Source organism: Chiloscyllium plagiosum, chromosome 7, assembly GCF_004010195.1.
Source record: "Chiloscyllium plagiosum isolate BGI_BamShark_2017 chromosome 7, ASM401019v2, whole genome shotgun sequence".
Lineage (NCBI taxonomy): Eukaryota > Metazoa > Chordata > Chondrichthyes > Orectolobiformes > Hemiscylliidae > Chiloscyllium > Chiloscyllium plagiosum.
In genome coordinates this window covers 60,803,512-60,822,950 of record NC_057716.1, presented here as the reverse complement: position 1 = coordinate 60,822,950, position 19,439 = coordinate 60,803,512, and the positions used below count along the sequence as shown (strand labels likewise).

At 40.4% G+C, this 19,439-nt stretch overlaps 1 protein-coding gene across 3 annotated transcripts in view; it reads right to left on the bottom strand.

The window, feature by feature from the left end:
* Positions 1-19,439, bottom strand: part of LOC122551630 (sodium-driven chloride bicarbonate exchanger-like) — a 270,998-nt gene that overhangs the window by 172,552 nt on the left and 79,007 nt on the right. For all 3 annotated transcript variants that reach the window (XM_043693863.1, XM_043693862.1, XM_043693861.1), the window contains exons 3-6: positions 17,135-17,278; positions 14,187-14,325; positions 12,071-12,231; positions 7,867-8,052 (exon numbers count right to left, since the gene is read on the bottom strand). In XM_043693863.1, the coding sequence (XP_043549798.1) occupies positions 7,867-8,052; positions 12,071-12,231; positions 14,187-14,325; positions 17,135-17,278 (630 nt within the window). The remainder of the gene's footprint in view (positions 1-7,866; positions 8,053-12,070; positions 12,232-14,186; positions 14,326-17,134; positions 17,279-19,439) is intronic.

Genomic DNA, 19,439 nt, shown 5'->3' with positions numbered 1-19,439 from the left:
TGAGTCTACCTCACTCATGCACAGACTGTGGACTGAGTTGAGATAGAACACTTTGAAACTTGGGGATTCACAACGTGAGCTGAATGTTTTGCAAGTAAGTAATTTGATACCAATTATGAAACCTGTTTGCAAACCTATTGGTGGATTCCAGCAATACGCAGATGAACTGGAGCTGAAGGGTTGTTTACAAGAGAAGCTGAAAGGTGTATACTAGTGACGAATTATCAGTGACGAGGTTCCTCTGCCTACAACTATGTGATTGCCTGCCAGGTAGTTGAACAGCTTAGAGACAGACGGACAGAAGCTAGTTCAGATGAGAAGAAAAACCTGGAGACCCGCAAAAGCCAAAACTGAAGTAAGCCACTTTAAACATGAAAAGAAACAGCTTATCTTTGTTTCACCACATGGCAGAAGTTGTGTCTGAGAATTGCATAAGTCAGAGCGATTTAATAAGTGAACCAGCCACCCTGTGCCTCGTGTGAACCAATGGAAGCAACTGGAAAAAAGGTTGAGGAAAAGCCTTTGATCAGCAAAATCCAACTCAACAGACTTAGTGAACAAGACTGTTTTCAGTGGTCCTGTTTGTCTCTGTTTATGTGCAAGGGAGGGGTCTTTATGGTGTTTAGAGTTTTAATAAGTAAAGTTAATTAATTGAGTTTAATTGTTTACCTGTTGCTAGAATAAAATTAGAAGTCACATGATACCGGGTTATAGTCCAACAGGTTTAGTTGAAATCACAAGCTTTCAAATCACTGCTCCTTCATCAGGCTCCTTCACCTAATAAAGGAGCAGCACTCCAAAAGCTTGTGATTTCAAATAAACCTGTTGGACGATAACCTGGTGTCATATGACTTTTGACTATGTGCATCACATGATAAAACAAAATTATCCATAAGAAGTGGATTCCTACTAAGGCCAAAAACTTGGTCCATGCTTTCTATCAATCTTGGTCTGAAAATCAGGTAGTTTGGGAATGTTATATATTTCTTTTAAAAACTAACTTTCGTGATGACTCCAGGTATCATGGGCTTGATTGCCAGCATGTTACCCCAATGAGTTATGACACTCACTAACTGGATTTCTACTTTGGATATTGCCAAAGGTAATGGCTCATCAGAGGAATATAGTAATTGCCAAGCTTGTTGCGGAATCACACAAAGTAGCTCAGCTACTCAGGTAGGGCAGAAGAAGGGTAGAAGTGAAATAGCGATATATGATTTGATCATTACAGATACAGGCAAGCTTTTCTGTGACTGTACGCATGACTCTGAGATACCGTGTTGCCTTCTATCTGCTAACGTCAAGGTTTTCATGGGATAGCTGCAGGACATTCTTTTGGGGGAAGGGTGGAGAGACAGAAGTTGTGGTCTACTTTGGCACCACAACACAGGCAGAAAGAAGGACATGGTCCTCAAAACAGAATGTAGAGAGCACATGAGACTGAAAAGCAGGATGTTTAAGGTGGAAATCTCAAGATTACTCACAGTACCACATGCTGGTGAGTATAGAAGTAGGAAGAATGAGCAAACAAATGAGTACTGAAAAAATGGTGCAGGAGTAAGGTCTTGAGAATTATGAGACATTGGGATCAGTTTTCAGGCAGGTGGGACCTGTGCAAGGAAGAAAGATTACAACTTCACAAGGACCAAGACATAAATCCTCATTTATAGATTTGCTATTGCTGTTGGGAAGATTTTAAGCTAGCTTGTCAGGGAAATGGGAATCTAAGAGGATATTCAAATGGAATAAAAACAATGCTGGCAATAGGATGTAGAAAAGCTATAAATGAAAATGTACAGCAGCAGAAACAAATCCTACAATCAATCAGATTCAAATTATGACAACATTGTTTAAAAAGCTGAATTTAAGGCACTCTATTTGAATATACACAATAGTCACAACAAGTGCTCATATCAAAAGTAAAAATATGCCATTACAGAGATGTGCTTACAGCTTGACCAGGTCACAGAAGCGAATACTAAAGGATTCAACATGCAGGAGGGATCAGCAAAAAGGAAAAGAAGTTGGGATAGTGCTGAGAATAAGTGACAAGATCAGTGTATTAGCAACAGATAATTTTAGATTGGATTTGGACTCTGAGCTAAGAAACAGCAAGGACTAGCAAACATTGGTAGGAGTGGTAATTCAGTTTCTTCTCTTAAAAACTGAATTAAGCTTTTTTTTTTGAGTATAGTCCTTGATTAATCTTGCCCATATGTTTATGGCCCCTGATACAAAGAAGGTTCCCCGTCTCTGCTATATAGTGTACAATGTTGAAATAGATGGCGACAGGGATAATGAATCTGCCTTTCAACATTTATTAATTCTGTAATGGAACCTAAATGGTGGAAGATTGTAAATGTAACCCTACTGTGAAAGGGGGATAAAGAGAAAATAGAATACCTATGACCCCGATGTCAGTAGGAAAATGCACAAATCTAGTATAAAGGATGTCATTACGAGATAGTTGGAAAATAATTGTCTGAATGTGTGGAAGAAACACAGACTTATGAAAGGGAAATCATGTTTGACAAACCTGACAGTTTTTGAAATGATGTCACTAATAAAGTTGATAGAGGGGGATCTTACATAGTTTAGATTTAGATTTGGATTTTATTGTCACATATACTTCAATATAGGAATATAAGAATAAAGTTAAAAGTATACAAAGTCGCCATTCTCCAGTGCCATCTTAGAACACAAAAGATAGGATTAAAATCAGAAGCAGAAATTTAAAAAACAGGCAGAAGGAAAGAAAATATCCAGATCACTCGCCCGCCTTTGCTCTGAGTCCTCGCCACCAGAAAAACAAAGGCACACAGTCCATCCCTCAGTTTAAGAACACTCAGGTACCCCACAACACCACACCCTACTGCAGCCAGAATGCCAGAGCCTCTGCCATCAGGTACCTGATTCTGGATTAGTGGTGCTGGAAAAGCACAGCAGTTCAGGCAGCATCCACGGAGCTTCGAAATCGACGTTTCGGGCAAAAGCCCTTCATCAGGAATAAAGGCAGATAGCCTGAAATGTGGAGAGATAAGCTAGAGGAGGGTGGGGGTGGGGAGAAAGTAGCATAGAGTACAATGGGTGAGTGGGGGAGGAGATGAAGGTGATAGGTCAGGGAGGAGAGGGTGGAGTAGATAGGTGGAAAAGGAGATAGGCAGGTAGGACAAGACTGGACAAGTCATGGGGACAGTGCTGAGCTGGAAGTTTAGAACTAGTGTGAGGTGGGGGAAGGGGAAATAAGGAAACTGTTGAAGTCCACATTGATGCCCTGGGGTTGAAGTGTTCCAAGGCGCTCATCAGGTACCTGAGCCCAGTCACAGCCTGGAGCCAGGCTGCCAATGCTGGAACTGTGTCGCCATTCATTAGCGCCATCTTGCCTCCACCAATGTCATTGCAACTATAAGTGTGCTGAAGCTGCCAGGTCCTGAACTAGGGTCAAACCCAACGCTGGGCCCACCACACCGAAGCAGACGGTGCCTGATTCTGGCTTTCGTTGCTGCCGCTGCCAACTCCTGGGACCACCATTTCAACGAAGACTCCCACTGCTGCCGACCTCCTGAGGAGGATACAGCATGGCTGAATTTTGAGAAGGTTTTTGAAGATGTCCCACACAGGTTAATAAACAAAATTAAAGCACATGGAATTGCACGTTACATACTAGCATGGATTTAGAATTGGTGAACAGGCAGAAAGCAAAGAGAAGGAATAAACAGATCATTCTCAGGTAGGCAGGCTGTAACCAGTGACGGGGTAAACAAGGATCAGTGATTGGTCCCCGGCTGTGGGCACCAGCGTGATACTTTTAAATTTGCAGATGATTCAAACTTGGTGGAACTGTGAGTTATGATGAAGATGCACAGAGACATCGAGGGGCTTCAGCCAGAATGAGTGAGTAAGGATGAACATGGTAGATAGGATATAATGTGGATTGGTGTTAAGGTTATCCACTTCAATAGTAGGAACAAAGGCACCCAATATTTCTTAAATGTTGAGTGTTTGGGAAATATTGATGTGCAAAAGGGATCCAGATGACCTTGTCACTGGAAGCTAACATTCAAGTGCAGCCAGCAATTCGGAAAGCAAGTACCTTTTATTGCAAGAGGATATGAGTACAGGAGGAAAGAAGTCTAGTTTCAATTTCACAGAGCACTGGTTAGACTACATTGGTTAGAGTAGGACGTCAGACAGCTCACCATGCCAGCGAGTGTGGGCCCAGCAGCAAAAGATGGTGCTGGAGTGTGGCACTTTCAATGTTGGCAGGTCCAGTGCAGGACTTGAGGAGGTGGTGGTGGCACTGGTTTTCAAGATGGCAGCAACGGCAGGACATTCTTTGCGGTCGGTGGAGAAGGCAGCATCTGCAGATGGTTTCGGTCAGCTGTAGTGATGCAGTAGATCGAATTGGTTCTCCTGGCAGATCGACGGGAGTGGTGGTTGCAATGAGGGTAGAATGATAGGCCCAGTGTGATGCTCCTGGAGGCAGGGTGATGGCCAGGCTGGTAGCCCCAGAGCAGGACTCCTAGGATGAATTATATTGTCTGGAATGAACTATATTGTGGGGGTGTTTGTGGTCATGGAGCCTGTTGTGGAGACCCCTACCCACCGATGTTCAATGGAGTACAAGAAGGGAGGAACAACTCTGTTTTCAGCTATTTCTTAATTTCTTCTATAAGTCAAAATGGCGCCTGAGGATGGCAACATATTACACTTTTCACTATTTATTTGTTAAATACAAGTGACAATAAATCATCAATTTAATTCAATCTGAAATACTGTGCACAGTCCTGGTGCCCTAGGCTGAGGAAGTATATACTTTTCATTTAGGGAGGAAAGCAAGGGTTCACCAGAGTGATTCCAAGAATGATGAGACTGTCCTGTGAGGAGAAATTGAAGATAATGGGGCATGTACCCACTGGATTTTAAAAGTATGACAAGTAATCTGATATAAAATTTAAACATTCTTAAAGACATAGAAAGAGAAGATGAAAAAATTATATTTCTCCCGGCAGTGGAGTCTAGAACCAGTCTAGAATCTCTGAATGAAGGCAAAATACTTTGGAATAAGATGAGGACGAATCTCTTCACTTACATAGTGGTGACTGTATAGAATTCTCTACCCTCGTGCTTTGGAGGGTCATGCATTAAGCTTAAAGAGAGAGAAAGTGAGAATGATTGATGTCTAGTTACTAAAATTATCAAGGGATATATAGTGTGAATATAGTGCTGAGTTAGATGATCAACCATAATCTAAAATGTCAGAGCAGGCCTGGAGACTGAATGGCTTTCTTATGCTCCTGTACTCTGACTTAGCTGATTCAAACAAAGTTATGTTCTTGGTAAAGCAACAAAAATTATTTTCCCCCTCAATGTGAACAATCATTAAGTGATACGACTGCAAAAGTAAACTCACTGAAATAGCCCAGTATATTGTTTTATTTAACTTTTCAAAAAAGCCTAAGGGTTCATGATCAGTCCATCCAGCATTTCTCTGTAGCCATGATGGGCATATACTTCAAAAATATTCAACAGATAATAGCAATCCCAGTATTTTCTTTACCACTGTAGTGTATCTTTCTAATTTCTTTTTACCTTTGCTAATTAATTTAACTTTTAAAAATATATCATGTCAGTCTCTCTCTCTCTCTTACTCAGCTATGACCAAGTCATTAACATTAATTACTACCTTGAAGTTTAATGCAATTAGGGGCATCCAAATTGATCAAACTCGCTTTCAGTTTCTCAAAAGCAGCTTGGTACCCCCATGACCACTGTATCTTGACATCTTTTTGTAGTGAATCTGTCAGTGAAACAGTTAAAGTGCTGAAGTCTGGTATAAACATAAAATAGAAATTATACATCCTGAACTTTAGGAAAGCTTATAGTTTTCCTGTTCAAAGCTCCAAAACCCAGAGGACGTTGGGCAAGAGTATCTGAATAGTCAGAACAGGCATAAGTGCAGTCTGCCTACTTGTAGGCCAGATGAAGCCAAAGTGATTATACCACATAGAAGTAGAAAAGAAGGAAGAGTAAAGATTTGTAATTGACATGTGTATGAACATGGCTTTTAATGCATGTTAGATTGTTAACTTTCTGTTTGGTTTTCCAATCCAATAAAAAAGTTTGTTTACACTATTTTCTTGTATTGCCAATTTTTGTCTGCTGCCTGGCAAGTAATCTTCTCACTTGTAATGGGTGATAAACTGAGGCATAACAGAGAAGCCATGGGTGTCTGTTAGCTGTTGAGCTGTTGGGAAATGGTTCAGGGGTTGAGAGGAACATGCCAGTTGTGTGGCTTCCAGCTGGTTGCACCAGTTCAACTAAACTAATTTGTGCCAGAATGGGAGCATCCTGTGGAGCTAACTGTGCCACTGCTGGTGTCTCCAGAACATTGCCACCCTCCTCATGGTGTTCATTCTCCTGCTTCTCCTCCCCTGAAAAAGAACTTTCTTCATCCTACACTTTTAATTCTCGTTTCTGCACTTTTGTCACAATTACTTTCAGATTCAAAAGCCAGGCTAGTGAATATTGAAGGTTCTCCAAATCTATTTGGGTTCTTAAATCTCATCTTTAATGTGTTGTTTGCATGCTCAATGATGGTTTCTGTGGTCACGTCGCTTTGATCGCACTCAGACTTTATTGTTGAAGCTCCTAACATGCATCGTCATCAATGTTTTCAGTGGGTAGCCCTTATCTCCAAGGAGGCAACCACTAACACTGGTTCAAGTTCTAAAGAGTTCTGGGAGAGTAGACGGTGGTAAGAGTAAATCATCATGATAGCTTCCTGGGAATTGTACATACATTACTTGATGAACTTGGTTGTGGTCACATTCAAGATGCACCAGATAGAGTGGAAACCCCTGAGATTGATGATAGTATCAGATTGATCTGGGGGCATCTTGATTGCACATAAGGGATGTGATGACTTTCTGAAATTATAGGAAGCCTTCCAAAATTGTAAAACCATGTATCGGTTTATCATGATTAGTCTTATAAGTAGCAGTGTACATAAGTGTTGGCCTGGCAAACAGAGTATTAGTTGCCTATGTGTAACATTTGTGAGCAGGGTGGTTGCAAAGTTCTGCAAATATCTCCTCTGCAGATCTGGAGGGAGCTAGAGGCAACGACATTGAAGGAATTGATGACTTTCATTCTCAATGAGAAAACATGCCCAGCAGCTTCATTTGACAACAGTTCTTCTTCCAGCAGCCTGCAAACTCCAATAAACACCTGTCATAATACCCTGTCCCTTTTGAAGCACTGCTGCTTGAACATGGCCAGCAAGCTGATACCATGTCTGTATACCCCAGGTTAGGAATCACCTCCTCTGAACTGTGTTGCCATGCTCATCTCCTCTTTTCTCTGGTTTGAAAGGTTAAGAATAAGACTGCTGCATTGTAAAATCCAAAAAAAAATCTAACAAGTAGTTTTATAAGCTAATGCACAGAGGAAAATTCTACTATGAAGCACCTTCATTCATTCCCATGTTGAGATTAGCTAACAAAGGACAAACTAAGAACGGAAATGAGTGATTCATAAATCTTAAATCCTATGGCAGCATTTACGAATTTAATCAGTCAGAAGATGTCAGGCTTAACAAAGATCACATGATATTATAGAAAGTGCAAAAACATAAAGAGAAATAAAATGGGATGCTACATGATGAAGAATTTTTAACTGAACGAATGTAATTAATATTCGATCACATTAATAAATATTATCAATGATTAGTTGCTGAATTTCATTTTAAAACACATAAAACTGTCCTGATGTTCTTTATAAATGCTAATCAAATTTAAACTACTTGCTTTGAATTGTATTTTACTTTCATTTTCCAAATTGAACTAAGAGATGCAGGATTCTCACCATTTTTATCCAATGAATGTGGATCTGAATGTTTTTTTCCAATGTCAGCAAAGGATCGCACTATAGGAATTCGATTACTAAGCTTCTTTTGATTCTGATGATGATGTCGTTTCAGGAGGGCTTGATGAACCTTTTGACGAATCTCATCACTCAGTCCTGAGGGTACTTGCTGGTCCAAGATTAGGTCTGTGAAAAGTAAACTGAAATGAATTATTGTGAACTTTTGAGACTGAGAAATTCTGCAGACTAGATAGTGACCAGCAAATATAAGATTATACTGAGTTTACAAAAACAATTTTTAATATTTATCTTATGGTACTGTTTCAAATATTTGATGCTCCAAATTTCAAGAGTGACTAGCAGCAGATTGCATCATGCACCTGACTCTCCAAAACCTGTTCACTATCTACAAGGCGCAGGTACTTCCCACTTGCCTGGATGAGTGCAGCTCCAACAACAGTCAAAACTGTAGTATGTTATGTAATGTAAGAAACATAACAGCATTCTTACGCAAAGAAACTTCCCATGAACATGAATAAGAATTCATTTTGATGTTTTTCCATGGAACATGATCATCACAACTAGACAAGTTGTTGTTGCTCATCCCAGCTATCTTTGAGAAGATGAGCTGCCTTCTTAAACTATGGCCACTTCTTAAGCTACATCTACACTCCTGATGAAAAGAAGCATCCAGGATTTTGACTCGCGACAATGTCCTGATAATCTACTTTTTTAATGATGTTGTTTAAGGCAATAATTCTGAAATTGGAGTTGGTAGATATCTCCTATGGAGTAAGTGATAGAAGGCTGATCCATGGATGGATGACCGCTTAAGACACAATTGTCATGAGTAAGGAAGTGAGTTGCAGCAGTGGCTGATGAAAACAAAGTAGTATTATCAACAGATGATTAATCCAGAGACCCAGGAACATGCATTCGAAACCCATTATGGCAGATGGCAGAATTTGAGTTCAATATTAGGCTGGAAACAGGAGTCTAATGATGACCATGAAACCATTCTCAATTGTCAAGAAAAGCCCAGGTCATTCATTAATGTTCTTTAGCAAAGAAATTTACTGTCCTTACCTCATAGTTTCATCGAGTCTTAGAGATGTACAGCATGGGAACAGGCCCTTTGGTCCAACTCGTCTATGCTGACCAGATATCCTAATCTAATCTAGCCCCATCTGCCAAGACTTGGCTCATATCCTTCTAAATCCTTTCTATTCATATACCCAACCAGATGCCTTTTAAATGTTGTAATTGTACCACCCTCCACCACTTCCTCTGGCAGCTCATTCCATACATGCACCACCCTCTGCTTGAAAAGTTTGCTCTTAGTTCCCTTTAAAATATTTCCGTTCTCACCCTAAACCTATGTCCTCTAGTTCTGGACTCCCACACCCTAGAGAAAAGAGTTTGTCTATTTACCCTATATATGCCCCTCATCATGTTATAAACCTCTATAAAGTCACCTCTTAGCATCCGACGCTTCAGGGCAAACAGCCCCAACCTAGTCGGCCTCTCCTTGTAGCTCAAATGCTCCAACCCTGGCAACGTCCTTGTAAATCATTTCTGAACTTAGTATGATTCTAGATCACAGCAAGGTGTTTGACACTTAGCAGCTCTCTGGGCAACTAGGGATGGGTAATAAATGTTGGCTTAGTTTGTGATGTCCACATCCCATGAAGGAATTTTAAAAAAGCTCTGCTCTCTATGTACTTCTGCTTGACCCAGCTCCTCTACTGCTCTCTCCTTGTCATGGTTCACTAGATGATATCACTCAGGTCATGGCTTTCTACAAGCTCTTGTTTCCTATATCACTCCTGCTTTCTTCCATGTTCCAAACCCATCGTGCTTCTGTCATCGACCCGAATACATTTTTTCCATATCCCTACTCTCTTCACACTCCAGTAATCTCTGGGCTCCTAATTTCTGCATTCTACTGTTCTTTACATGCTGTACACACATAGCACTCCTGCTCCTATCCAGCTCATCGCAGCTTTTTCAATGCTCCTGTTGTCTCCATGTTTCTTGCTACCCCATGCTTCTGTTCTCACTGTAATGTGCTTCTCCACTGTGCCCACTGTATTGTGTTCTACATACTCTAGTTTCTATAGGTTGTTGTTGAAATGGTCTCATACTTACAGCATGAAGAGGCACTTCATTTGCCCAACACCATATACAGCATACTCTTATTTCAAGTTAAAGTTGGACCTCAGCTTCTGATTGAATGGTTTATCGTGACTATGAAATATATATGTCTATTTGGTAAATTCATTCATGAGTATAATTTGGATTATTTTCTTTCTTAAACTTCAAAATGGCACAACAAAAAAGGAAAATTAGAGTGGATGATATAAAATGAATTGGGCTAAACAAAGTGAGACTTCATTCTACTTGGTCAGACAAAATCATGCCATTCTTCAACACAAACTAAAATATATTACATTGCTGCCCATAAATTTGCATATCACTGCATGTTAATTATTTTCAAAGCACACTTCACATTTGGTCATTGTATCAATCTTCACTCTTTTCTCTCCTTCCCCTCCTTCTCTTTATTCACTGATGGAATGTGGTCATTGCTGGCTAGGCATGGAGAAAGCTGGAGGGGAGGGGAACTGCCTTCTTGAACGACTGCATGCTGGAGTATAATGATATCCAAAGGTCTGTTAGGAAGAGAATTCCAGGATTTTAAACCAATGACAGTGAGGGAACAGTGATACACTTCCAAGTCAGGATCGGGAATCTTTCAAGTGGTGGTGCTCCCACATATCTGCTGCCCTGTCCATCCAAGTTTTAAAGCTTGTGGGTTTGCAAGGTACTGTCAGAGAAGCCTAACTGAGTTACCAAATTACACCTTGTAAACATACTACTGCCACTGTGCACCGGTGGCGAAGGCAGTGAATATTGATGGATGGAGTGCCAATCAAGCAGGCTGTTTAGTTTTGGATGTTGTCAAGCTTTGAGTGTTTTGGAACTGCATTCAACCGGGAAAGTGGAACATTGCTCATTATGATCCTGACTTGTGATTTAACAGATATTGGACAGACATTGAGAACATAGGAAGTAACTTACAGAATTCCTACAGCTGACTTACTCTTACAACCACAGTATTTATATGGATGGTCCAGTTTCAGTCTTACAATGACAATAGTGAAAGATTCAGCGATGGCAATGTCACGTTGTGGCATGTCAAGGAGCAATTCTCTTTTATTAGATATGGTCAATGCTTGACACTTACATGGGTGAATTATTACTTGCTGCTTGTCACCACATTCATGCAAATTGTCCAAAGCTTGCTGCTTATAGACATGATCTGCTGCAGTATCTGAAGAGCCACAATGATGCTGAACATTGTGCAAACAGCAGTGAATATCCCCAGTTTGACCTTATGATGGAGTGGAGGTCATTATTGAAGCAGTTGAAGATGTTTGGGCCTAGGACACTATCTTGAGGAGCTCTTGCAGAGATATTCTAGAGCTGAGATGATAGACCATCTTCTTTTGTATTAGGGATGACAATAGTTTTTGCATTCACTTGCAGGCTTGTGGCATTTCATGCAGTGAAACTGATAAGTTTTTTGGCTTTGTGATCATCTCAATGAAGTGAAACCTTTTTCTACTCAGCATTTAGAAATATGGACTTTCTCGCAGAATCACTGCTGATTAAACTGTAGGGGAAAGTGGGGACTGCAGATGCTGCAGATCAGAGTCGAAACTGTGGCACTGGAAAAGCACAGCAGGTCAAGCAGCACCCAAGGAGCAGGACAATCAATGTTTTGTGCATAAGCCCTTCATCATACATAATGAAGGGCTTATGCCCAAAATGTTGATTCTCCTGCTCCTTGGATGCTGTCTGTCCTGCTGTGCTTTTCCAGCACTACACTCTCAATTCTGAATAAACTCTGTGGCTGGAATGGGAATGCACAAAAACTATAGCTAAAACTGAAGTTTTGGGAAATGTAGTATATCTCATAGCTCCATGTTTGCTACCTTTCATAGGTTAAATGAATTCATATAACTAATATATAATTTTGACCTGGTAGCATCAAAAGCTTGTTTTTTGATTCAACTTTCAATGACACAGATTAGGTAAAGTTGACTTTTGTTAAAAAGCATTCAGTCATTAAGTAGTTATTATGTTTCATTTATTTTTGAATATCTATTTCACTAAGATCAAATGTGCATTTGCAACGTACCAGAAATCTCCTCAATAGTGCTAGCTCTCATATCCAACAGGACTGTCCCATTGATGATACAACTCCTCAATTCAAATAAGCTGTGAAGCGACAATGTAGCAACATATGGCTTGCTCCATCGATCTCCTCCATCTTCCACATCTTCCTCAAATTTTAGCCATCTGAATTCACAGATATATAGCTGAGTATATAACATCCTCAAATTACTGACACTATTATTTACTATGGGTTGTGGTAATATAGAGGCACAGATTAAGAATTGCTTAATGGGCAGAATTAGAGACAGAATTAGAATTAGCTTTATTGTCACATGTACTTGCATGATTACAGTGAAAAGTTTGCACTTATGGTGTCATCTTGGGTACCAAGGTACCTAGGGACACATTCAGGAGTACAAATTCTGACCAAAAACAGTAGAAAAATAAAGAAATTAAAAAGTCCACCATTACAGACTTTCAAAAATAAAAAAAATAAAAATAATAAATCAGAAAAATAAAATGCTCAGAATTACAGACTTTTCATGATACTTTAATAATAAAAGGAAAATTTAAATAAATAAAACAAACAGTAGAAATAAAAGGGCCATTTTCAGGTTGGCAGAGGGATAATGCAAGGATCCATGCTTGGACCCCAGCTGTTCAAATCTATATCAATAATTCTGGAGTTGAACAACAGCAACATTTTCAAGTCTGCAGGTGATATAAAACTTGCTGAGAATGTGAGTTGTGAGCAGGATGCAAAGAGGTTTCAGTGTAATCTAGACAAGCCGAACAAGTGAGCAAGAATATGGTAGATGAAAAATATTCTCTCAAAACTTATACATTTTCCTCTGAGATCAATTATATTGAATGTAATGTAAAATACACTCACACGTTCCACAAAAATATTTGGCAGCTTGTACAAATGAAATATGGGCTGTACCTTAATAGGGGAGGGGATCAGCCTTAATAACAGGCTGCTCAACAGTGACAATATGCTGGGAACAGGTAACTGTGGAACCTTTCAAAGAAAGGAGGTGCTGCCAATTATACTGAACAGTCTAACTGCATCAGAACTCAGGAATAGTACCTACTGGACCTACAAACAGTCCCCAGGAGAAGGGCTGTAAATGCCAGATTATAAGGTGCATCAGTTTTGGACCGGGGGAGGGGGGCTTTGGAGTCCTCAGGAAAGAATAGTGAGAGAGATTTGTTGAGTTTAGAAGAAAACGACAAAGGTCGAGTGGGAAAGTATGAGCTTAGAGAATACCTTGATAGGCACAGGGCAACTCCGGAAAAAGTGGTACTCTCCTCCTTCCTACATTTTCATGTGAGTTGATAAAATAGTGGGCAGGCTTCTTTCATTCTACATTATTCGGACACACTTTATTATAGCAACAAAGGGTCTTAAATGGTAAAAGTCCTAATGGGAGATGGGATGCCTGATGGCTTGACCACCCACTGCATTATGGAGGATGGTTCAGGTGTTGGGCTAGCCATCCATCCTTATAATTACACCAACTGAGCTGAGGATCCTAAAGGTCCCACATGATAATATTTAAAACTTTAAAATCTATTTCTAGCCATTTTTTACATGCAGGAATTAATAAGTCATAAAAGTAAATATAATTAAACATAATGTGAGATAAACATATTTTTTATTTTTAATTGGTATGCCAAAGTGAATTGCCGCCTGTGTGCTCTGCTTGACAGGTGCCTGGCCCTGTCTACTCATGGAAAATCTTCATCTAGATAGTGAGTGACAGCAGCATGATTAAGTAGATGAGCATCAGAGCCAGGCTCACTTCTATCCTCAAGCAATGTTCATAGCCGCACTTCCAACAGCGTTCAGTGAACAAGGATCAGGACTGGGAGCCTTAGTTAATTTTCCTTAACTCAGCTGCAATGAGGTCTTGTGAGACCAAAAATGCAGCACTTACTAATAATAGCCCTCCACCACCACAGCTGAATTGATTAACCCAACCAAAATGAAAGTTGTCCTCTGTGCAAATAAGTCCATTTTCAGTACCTTTACCAACTAAAGCATCAAAAAAACACATAGGAGCAGATTTAAACATCAAGGAAAATTGAGCATCTTCTGTTTCAATTGTTGAACAATATTCAGAAAGAAAAACCACCTAGCAGTCTCTTTCCATTCTGTATCTTCATCATTATGCATACAAATTTCATCAAGCTCAGTGAAGAGGTCATGAGGGATATGCTCTTCGTCATCATCTTCTGTTCCAAGGATAAACTGCACACGTTGGGATGGAGTATCTGAAAGACAGTAAATAGGACAGCTAGAAAAAAGATATTACAAGTGAAGATTTTTATGATACGCAACATTTTTGATTAACAATTGCAACAAAGATTATGATCCGATGTCTATCTTTCAGATGTTGACTGCCTTCCTATACATTTCTGGCATGTTCTATTTTTAATTCCTTTAAATAAATGCTATTGAGGTCAATGATCACCCAGAGGGTGGTTAATCTGTGGAATTCATTGCTGATAAGTGCTGTGGAGGCTAAGTCTTGAATGTATTTAAAACAAAGATAGATAGGTTCTTGACTGTTAAAGGGATCAATGGTTACAGGGAGAAGGCAGAAGAATACATTCGAGAAACATATCAGCAATGATGGAATGAGCAGACTCGATGGGCTGAATGACCCAATTCTGATCCAAAATCTTATGATCTCATTTGTGAGGATATCCCAGGAGACTTCAATTAGACAAAAAGAAGAATAAAGACTATTCTGAATATGATGAATGATTTTCCAACTATTCCAAGGGTTAAAAATTCTCTTTCAGCAGATAATGAAACTATTTTCACATATACCATTAGAAAGTAGGATTTCACCATCTTCAATAAGAGAATAAACTTGAAAATTTAAGGAACTTAAACTCTCTTGGACACCTACACCAGGACTAGGATCAACAGAAAACCTCTTTGCAATATTCTACGCCCCAGACTTGACTGGAAGTTCAACATTAGCATCAGTATTCTCTTACATAATAGTTACACAGATCATAGGAAGCACATTTAGTCTTTTAAATTCTTTAGGTATTTACTCTGAGGTCAACATATCCCACTGATGTTATTTTAGATCTATTTAAAACCAATTAGATCTGGCAGCGTATTTTCATACTCCTCTACTGCAGTATGTTCATTTTCTTCTGTTATTCTATTCCAAATATATGAATTCCACTCTGTTATTTGATAATGCTGTCATCTTCTGTTAAGCCAATTTCCCCTTCTGCATGTTCCAGACAAACTTGCTGTGAAATATCATACTGAATTTCTGCAGAAACCCAGGTGTTACCTCTTCAAACTCTTACTACATAAATGGTTCCTCAGTGATTGTCGGACATCTGCCCAGTTTAGTTGAGAACATGTGTTATATAATGTCTTTGGTTTGTCCAGCTCTGTCTTGGAGCATGCCACATGGTGGTGTGGGTAAGTTAATTGCAACAAAGTCAATCTTCTGTTGCATCTCTTCTACTTTTAGTTGCAACAATTATCCTGATCACTTCAAGCTCTTAAATGTTTCAGTAAAATCACCCCTCATTATTCTAAACTCCGACTGGTATAAGCTTAACCTTTCTTCGTAAGATGAGCTTCGGTAAGCTTGGCAGTCAGGAAGGAGAGATCACATCCAGATGAGACACAGCCCAGGTAAATACATAGTTTGGAGAATTTGGAGGCATTCAAGAGTGTAGTGATTGGAATGAGGTCAGCCAGGTGGATATCTGAGAGTATGACTTTTCTGATTGGCACTGTTAACCTGGTCCAGTTAAGAAGTCCTGGCTGATAGATATGAAGAGGAGTGCCAGGGGTTCTATTCACTCTAGGAGCTGGCTGTGAACTAGCTGGGTCAGTGTCATATACTATGCTCGTGTAAATAAAGGGTGACTTGGTGACGTGATACCAGCTTTCGTGGAACTATTTTACTTATAAATCTGAAGTGCTAACTCTTTTTATCTCCTTAAATGTTGCCTGACCTAATGAATATTTTCTGTGTTTCCTGGCTTCAGATATGCCAGACTCCACAATACAGGATTTTGCTTTAATTTTATTGTTTAATTCACTGTCACTTCTATTCCAGCAACACCCACATTGAGGAATTCTACTCTGCTGACTGATATAGTTTAACGTGTCTCTTTTACCGTATCCATCTTCATCAGTACGTGTTTCTGATCAGATGTTTACTTTTACAGTGCATCTCGTTTCATAGTCAATGTGTTAAATTTTGAACTTTCTGCATGGATATCAAAACACATTCTACCCTTGACATTTTGGATCCACCCATGATCTCTCAATGGAATTCTGGTCTAACAACCTGGTATTTGGCTCCAAAAGTCTTGTGTCACCTTCTTTCGGGAAGGCCAACCAACTCAAGTTCCCATACATAAGTGGGGAGTAATCAGCAATTACTCAAAAGCTAGCAGCACATTGCAGGCAGTATCAGTGGGTATGGTGGCTGCTACCAGTAATGCACCCACGGAAAGACACAGAATTTCTAAGGGAATCTATGCACAGGTAAGTGAGAATAGGATAGCGATTGAAGTGGTAGATGTGGGAGAAGGTGGAGTCGATGCCTTTGAATTAGATTCAATCTCCTCCTCCCACCAACCCCACATTACCCCAGAACCCACATGCGGGGGGGGTGGGGGGCCTGTTCAATCTTGTTAGCCAATCAAATGCCCCACCAGCTCCAATTTGGGTGGCCTGTGGGCCGAGCATTAAGTCCTAGGAATTAAGTTGATTTTGTTCCCCACAAATACTGCCTCACTTGCTAAGTATTTTCAGCATTTCTATTTTTTCATCCCATCAATTTCATTAACTATAACCTGCCTTTACTGAATTCATTCTGTGCATGCTGTCCTTGATTAACCAATGCATTTCTAAAGTTCATCAATTTCTATCAGAAATGATGAAGTTTTAAAAGTGTGCTCCCAACTGGTTTAAAACTAACAACCAATTTTTACCCAATTGATATGCTACCAATTCTCCATCCAGAAAAAGGAACATTAACATTGACCATCATACATTTATAGATCTTTAGCTTCACAGAAAATGCCTTACCATATGTAGGAGACTCTCTGCCATCCTCTGTGCTAGAGTCCCTCTCTCGATCCCGCTTGCGATGTTTGTGTCCACGATGCCTGTGACGTCGATGGCTTCGTCTTCCTCGTGGTACATGAACACCAATATACAAAGTCCGATGACCTGCAGGCATAGAAAAGAAAGCTAAATTCCTCATCTTTATACTTTTAGAGTCACTTCACTTTTTTTGTTAGCTGTATTCAGAACAGCAACAATACTCTTAATAAGACAGGTTCAATTTAGGTTTTGTGTCCACACTTAAACCATTCACAGTTAAACTGTAATCTATCTTAATCTCACTAATGTTGGTAATTTTCAGCCTTGACCTCCAACATTCCAGCGTATTCTGTAGTGAGATTTGGTTCAGAGTAGCTTGAAGCTCTTTCATTAAAAACTATGTGACCATATTCCTTCAGCAAGAAAGAAAATATTGTCCTGAGACTCTGTCATCTGACATGCTCTTTGTGCTCAAATATTTTGATTGGAGTGGAATCTTAATTTCCAACCCAGATCACACAAAAGGGGACCCACTGACCTTGTGGAGTTTTCTGGGCAAACTTCCAGACCAGGAACCTGTATAGTCAGAGCAGCACAGTTGAAGTCAGCTTCCACACTAGCAGCAGCAGAGTGAATACTGAAATCAGGTTCTGGGTGAAGTGGCACCTGCCACCTGACACCTGCCTGGCTAGTTTTTGCAATGTCATCCAGCCAGTTCCTCTGCTTCTGTCACACCAGCAAGCCTTCCCCTTCACCAGCCACCGAAAACCATTCTGGTGGAGGTGCAGATTCCTGAGCAGCAGCTGCAGAATGATAGCCCTGACTGCTAACAGGGGTGAGCATGTTCCAAACCTTGATCAGGTCTTACTGAAACTAGAGGCAACTCCTGTTAAGAGTTACAAAGACCAGAGTGATCCATGAACAGGAGCTACAGAACTGTGGCTTCCAACTCCTACCAGTTTGCCACCCAGGATTCCTCAGCAGTGCTAAGATAGATTCCTAATTAGAGGAATCCTTAGAAGAGTATAAAGGAAGTAGGAGTATACGTAAGAGGGAAATCAGGACGGCAAAAAGGGGACATGAGATAGCGTTGGCAAATAGAATTAAGGAGAATCCAAAGGGTTTTTACAAATATATTAAGGACAAAAGGGTAACTAAGGAGAAAACAGGGCCCCTCAAAGATCAGCAAGGTGGCCTTTGTGTGGAGCCACAGAAAATGGGAGAGATACTAATTGAATATTTTGCATCAGTATTTACTGTGGAAAAGGATATGGAAGATATAGACTGTAAGGAAAGAAATGGTGGCATCTTGCAAAATGTCCAGATTACAGAGGAGGAAGTGCTGGATGTCTGGAAATGGTAAAAGGTGGATAAATCCCCAGGACGAGAATTCTGTGGGAAGCTAGAGAAGTGATTGCTGGGCCTCTTGCTGAGATGTTTTGTATCATCGATAGTCATAGGTGAGGTGCCGCAAGACTGGGGCTGTTTTCCCTGGAGTGTCGCTGTGGACGTTTTGGGCGTAATAGCCTGTTTCCACATGACTCTATGATAAATGCTGTCCTCTCCACACTTCACGTTAGCTCTAATGAAGAGCCATTTAGACGTGAAACATTAACATGTTCTCTCCACAGATGCTGTCTGACCCGCTGAGATATCCAGCAATCTTAGTTTTCAGTCAGCCAATTTTCTCTCCTAAACATATTTTGCCTTTTTGACTTTTTGCCCGCGTATAATCGGGCAGATGTCAGTGCCTTGCTCGGCTATCTGTTAGCAGGACATGAGTTTTGTCAGTGAGCTGTGCTAGATCATTAAATGAGAGAGCTCTTTCAGTGAGGTCAGTACCTGCACTTGCCCACCACCCATGAGCATTCCCATCAGAAGCTGTTCGTCTGATACATGAGTCATAGAGTCATAGAGATGTACAGCATGGAAACAGACCCTTTGGTCCAACCCGTCCACGCCAACCAGATATCCCAACCCAATCTAGTCCCACCTGCCAGTACCCGGCCCATATCCCTCCAAACCCGCCCTATTCATATACACATCCAAATGCCTCTTCAATGTTGCAATTGTACCAGCCTCCACCACTTCCTCTGACAGCTCATTCCACACACGTACCACCCTCTGCGTGAAAATGTTGCCCTTAGGGTCTCTTTTATATCTTTCCCCTCTCACCCTAAACCTATGCCCTCTAGTTCTAGACTACCCAACCCCAGGGAAAAGACTTTGTTTATTTATCCTATCCATGCCCCTCATAATTTTGTAAACCTCTATAAGGTCACCCCTC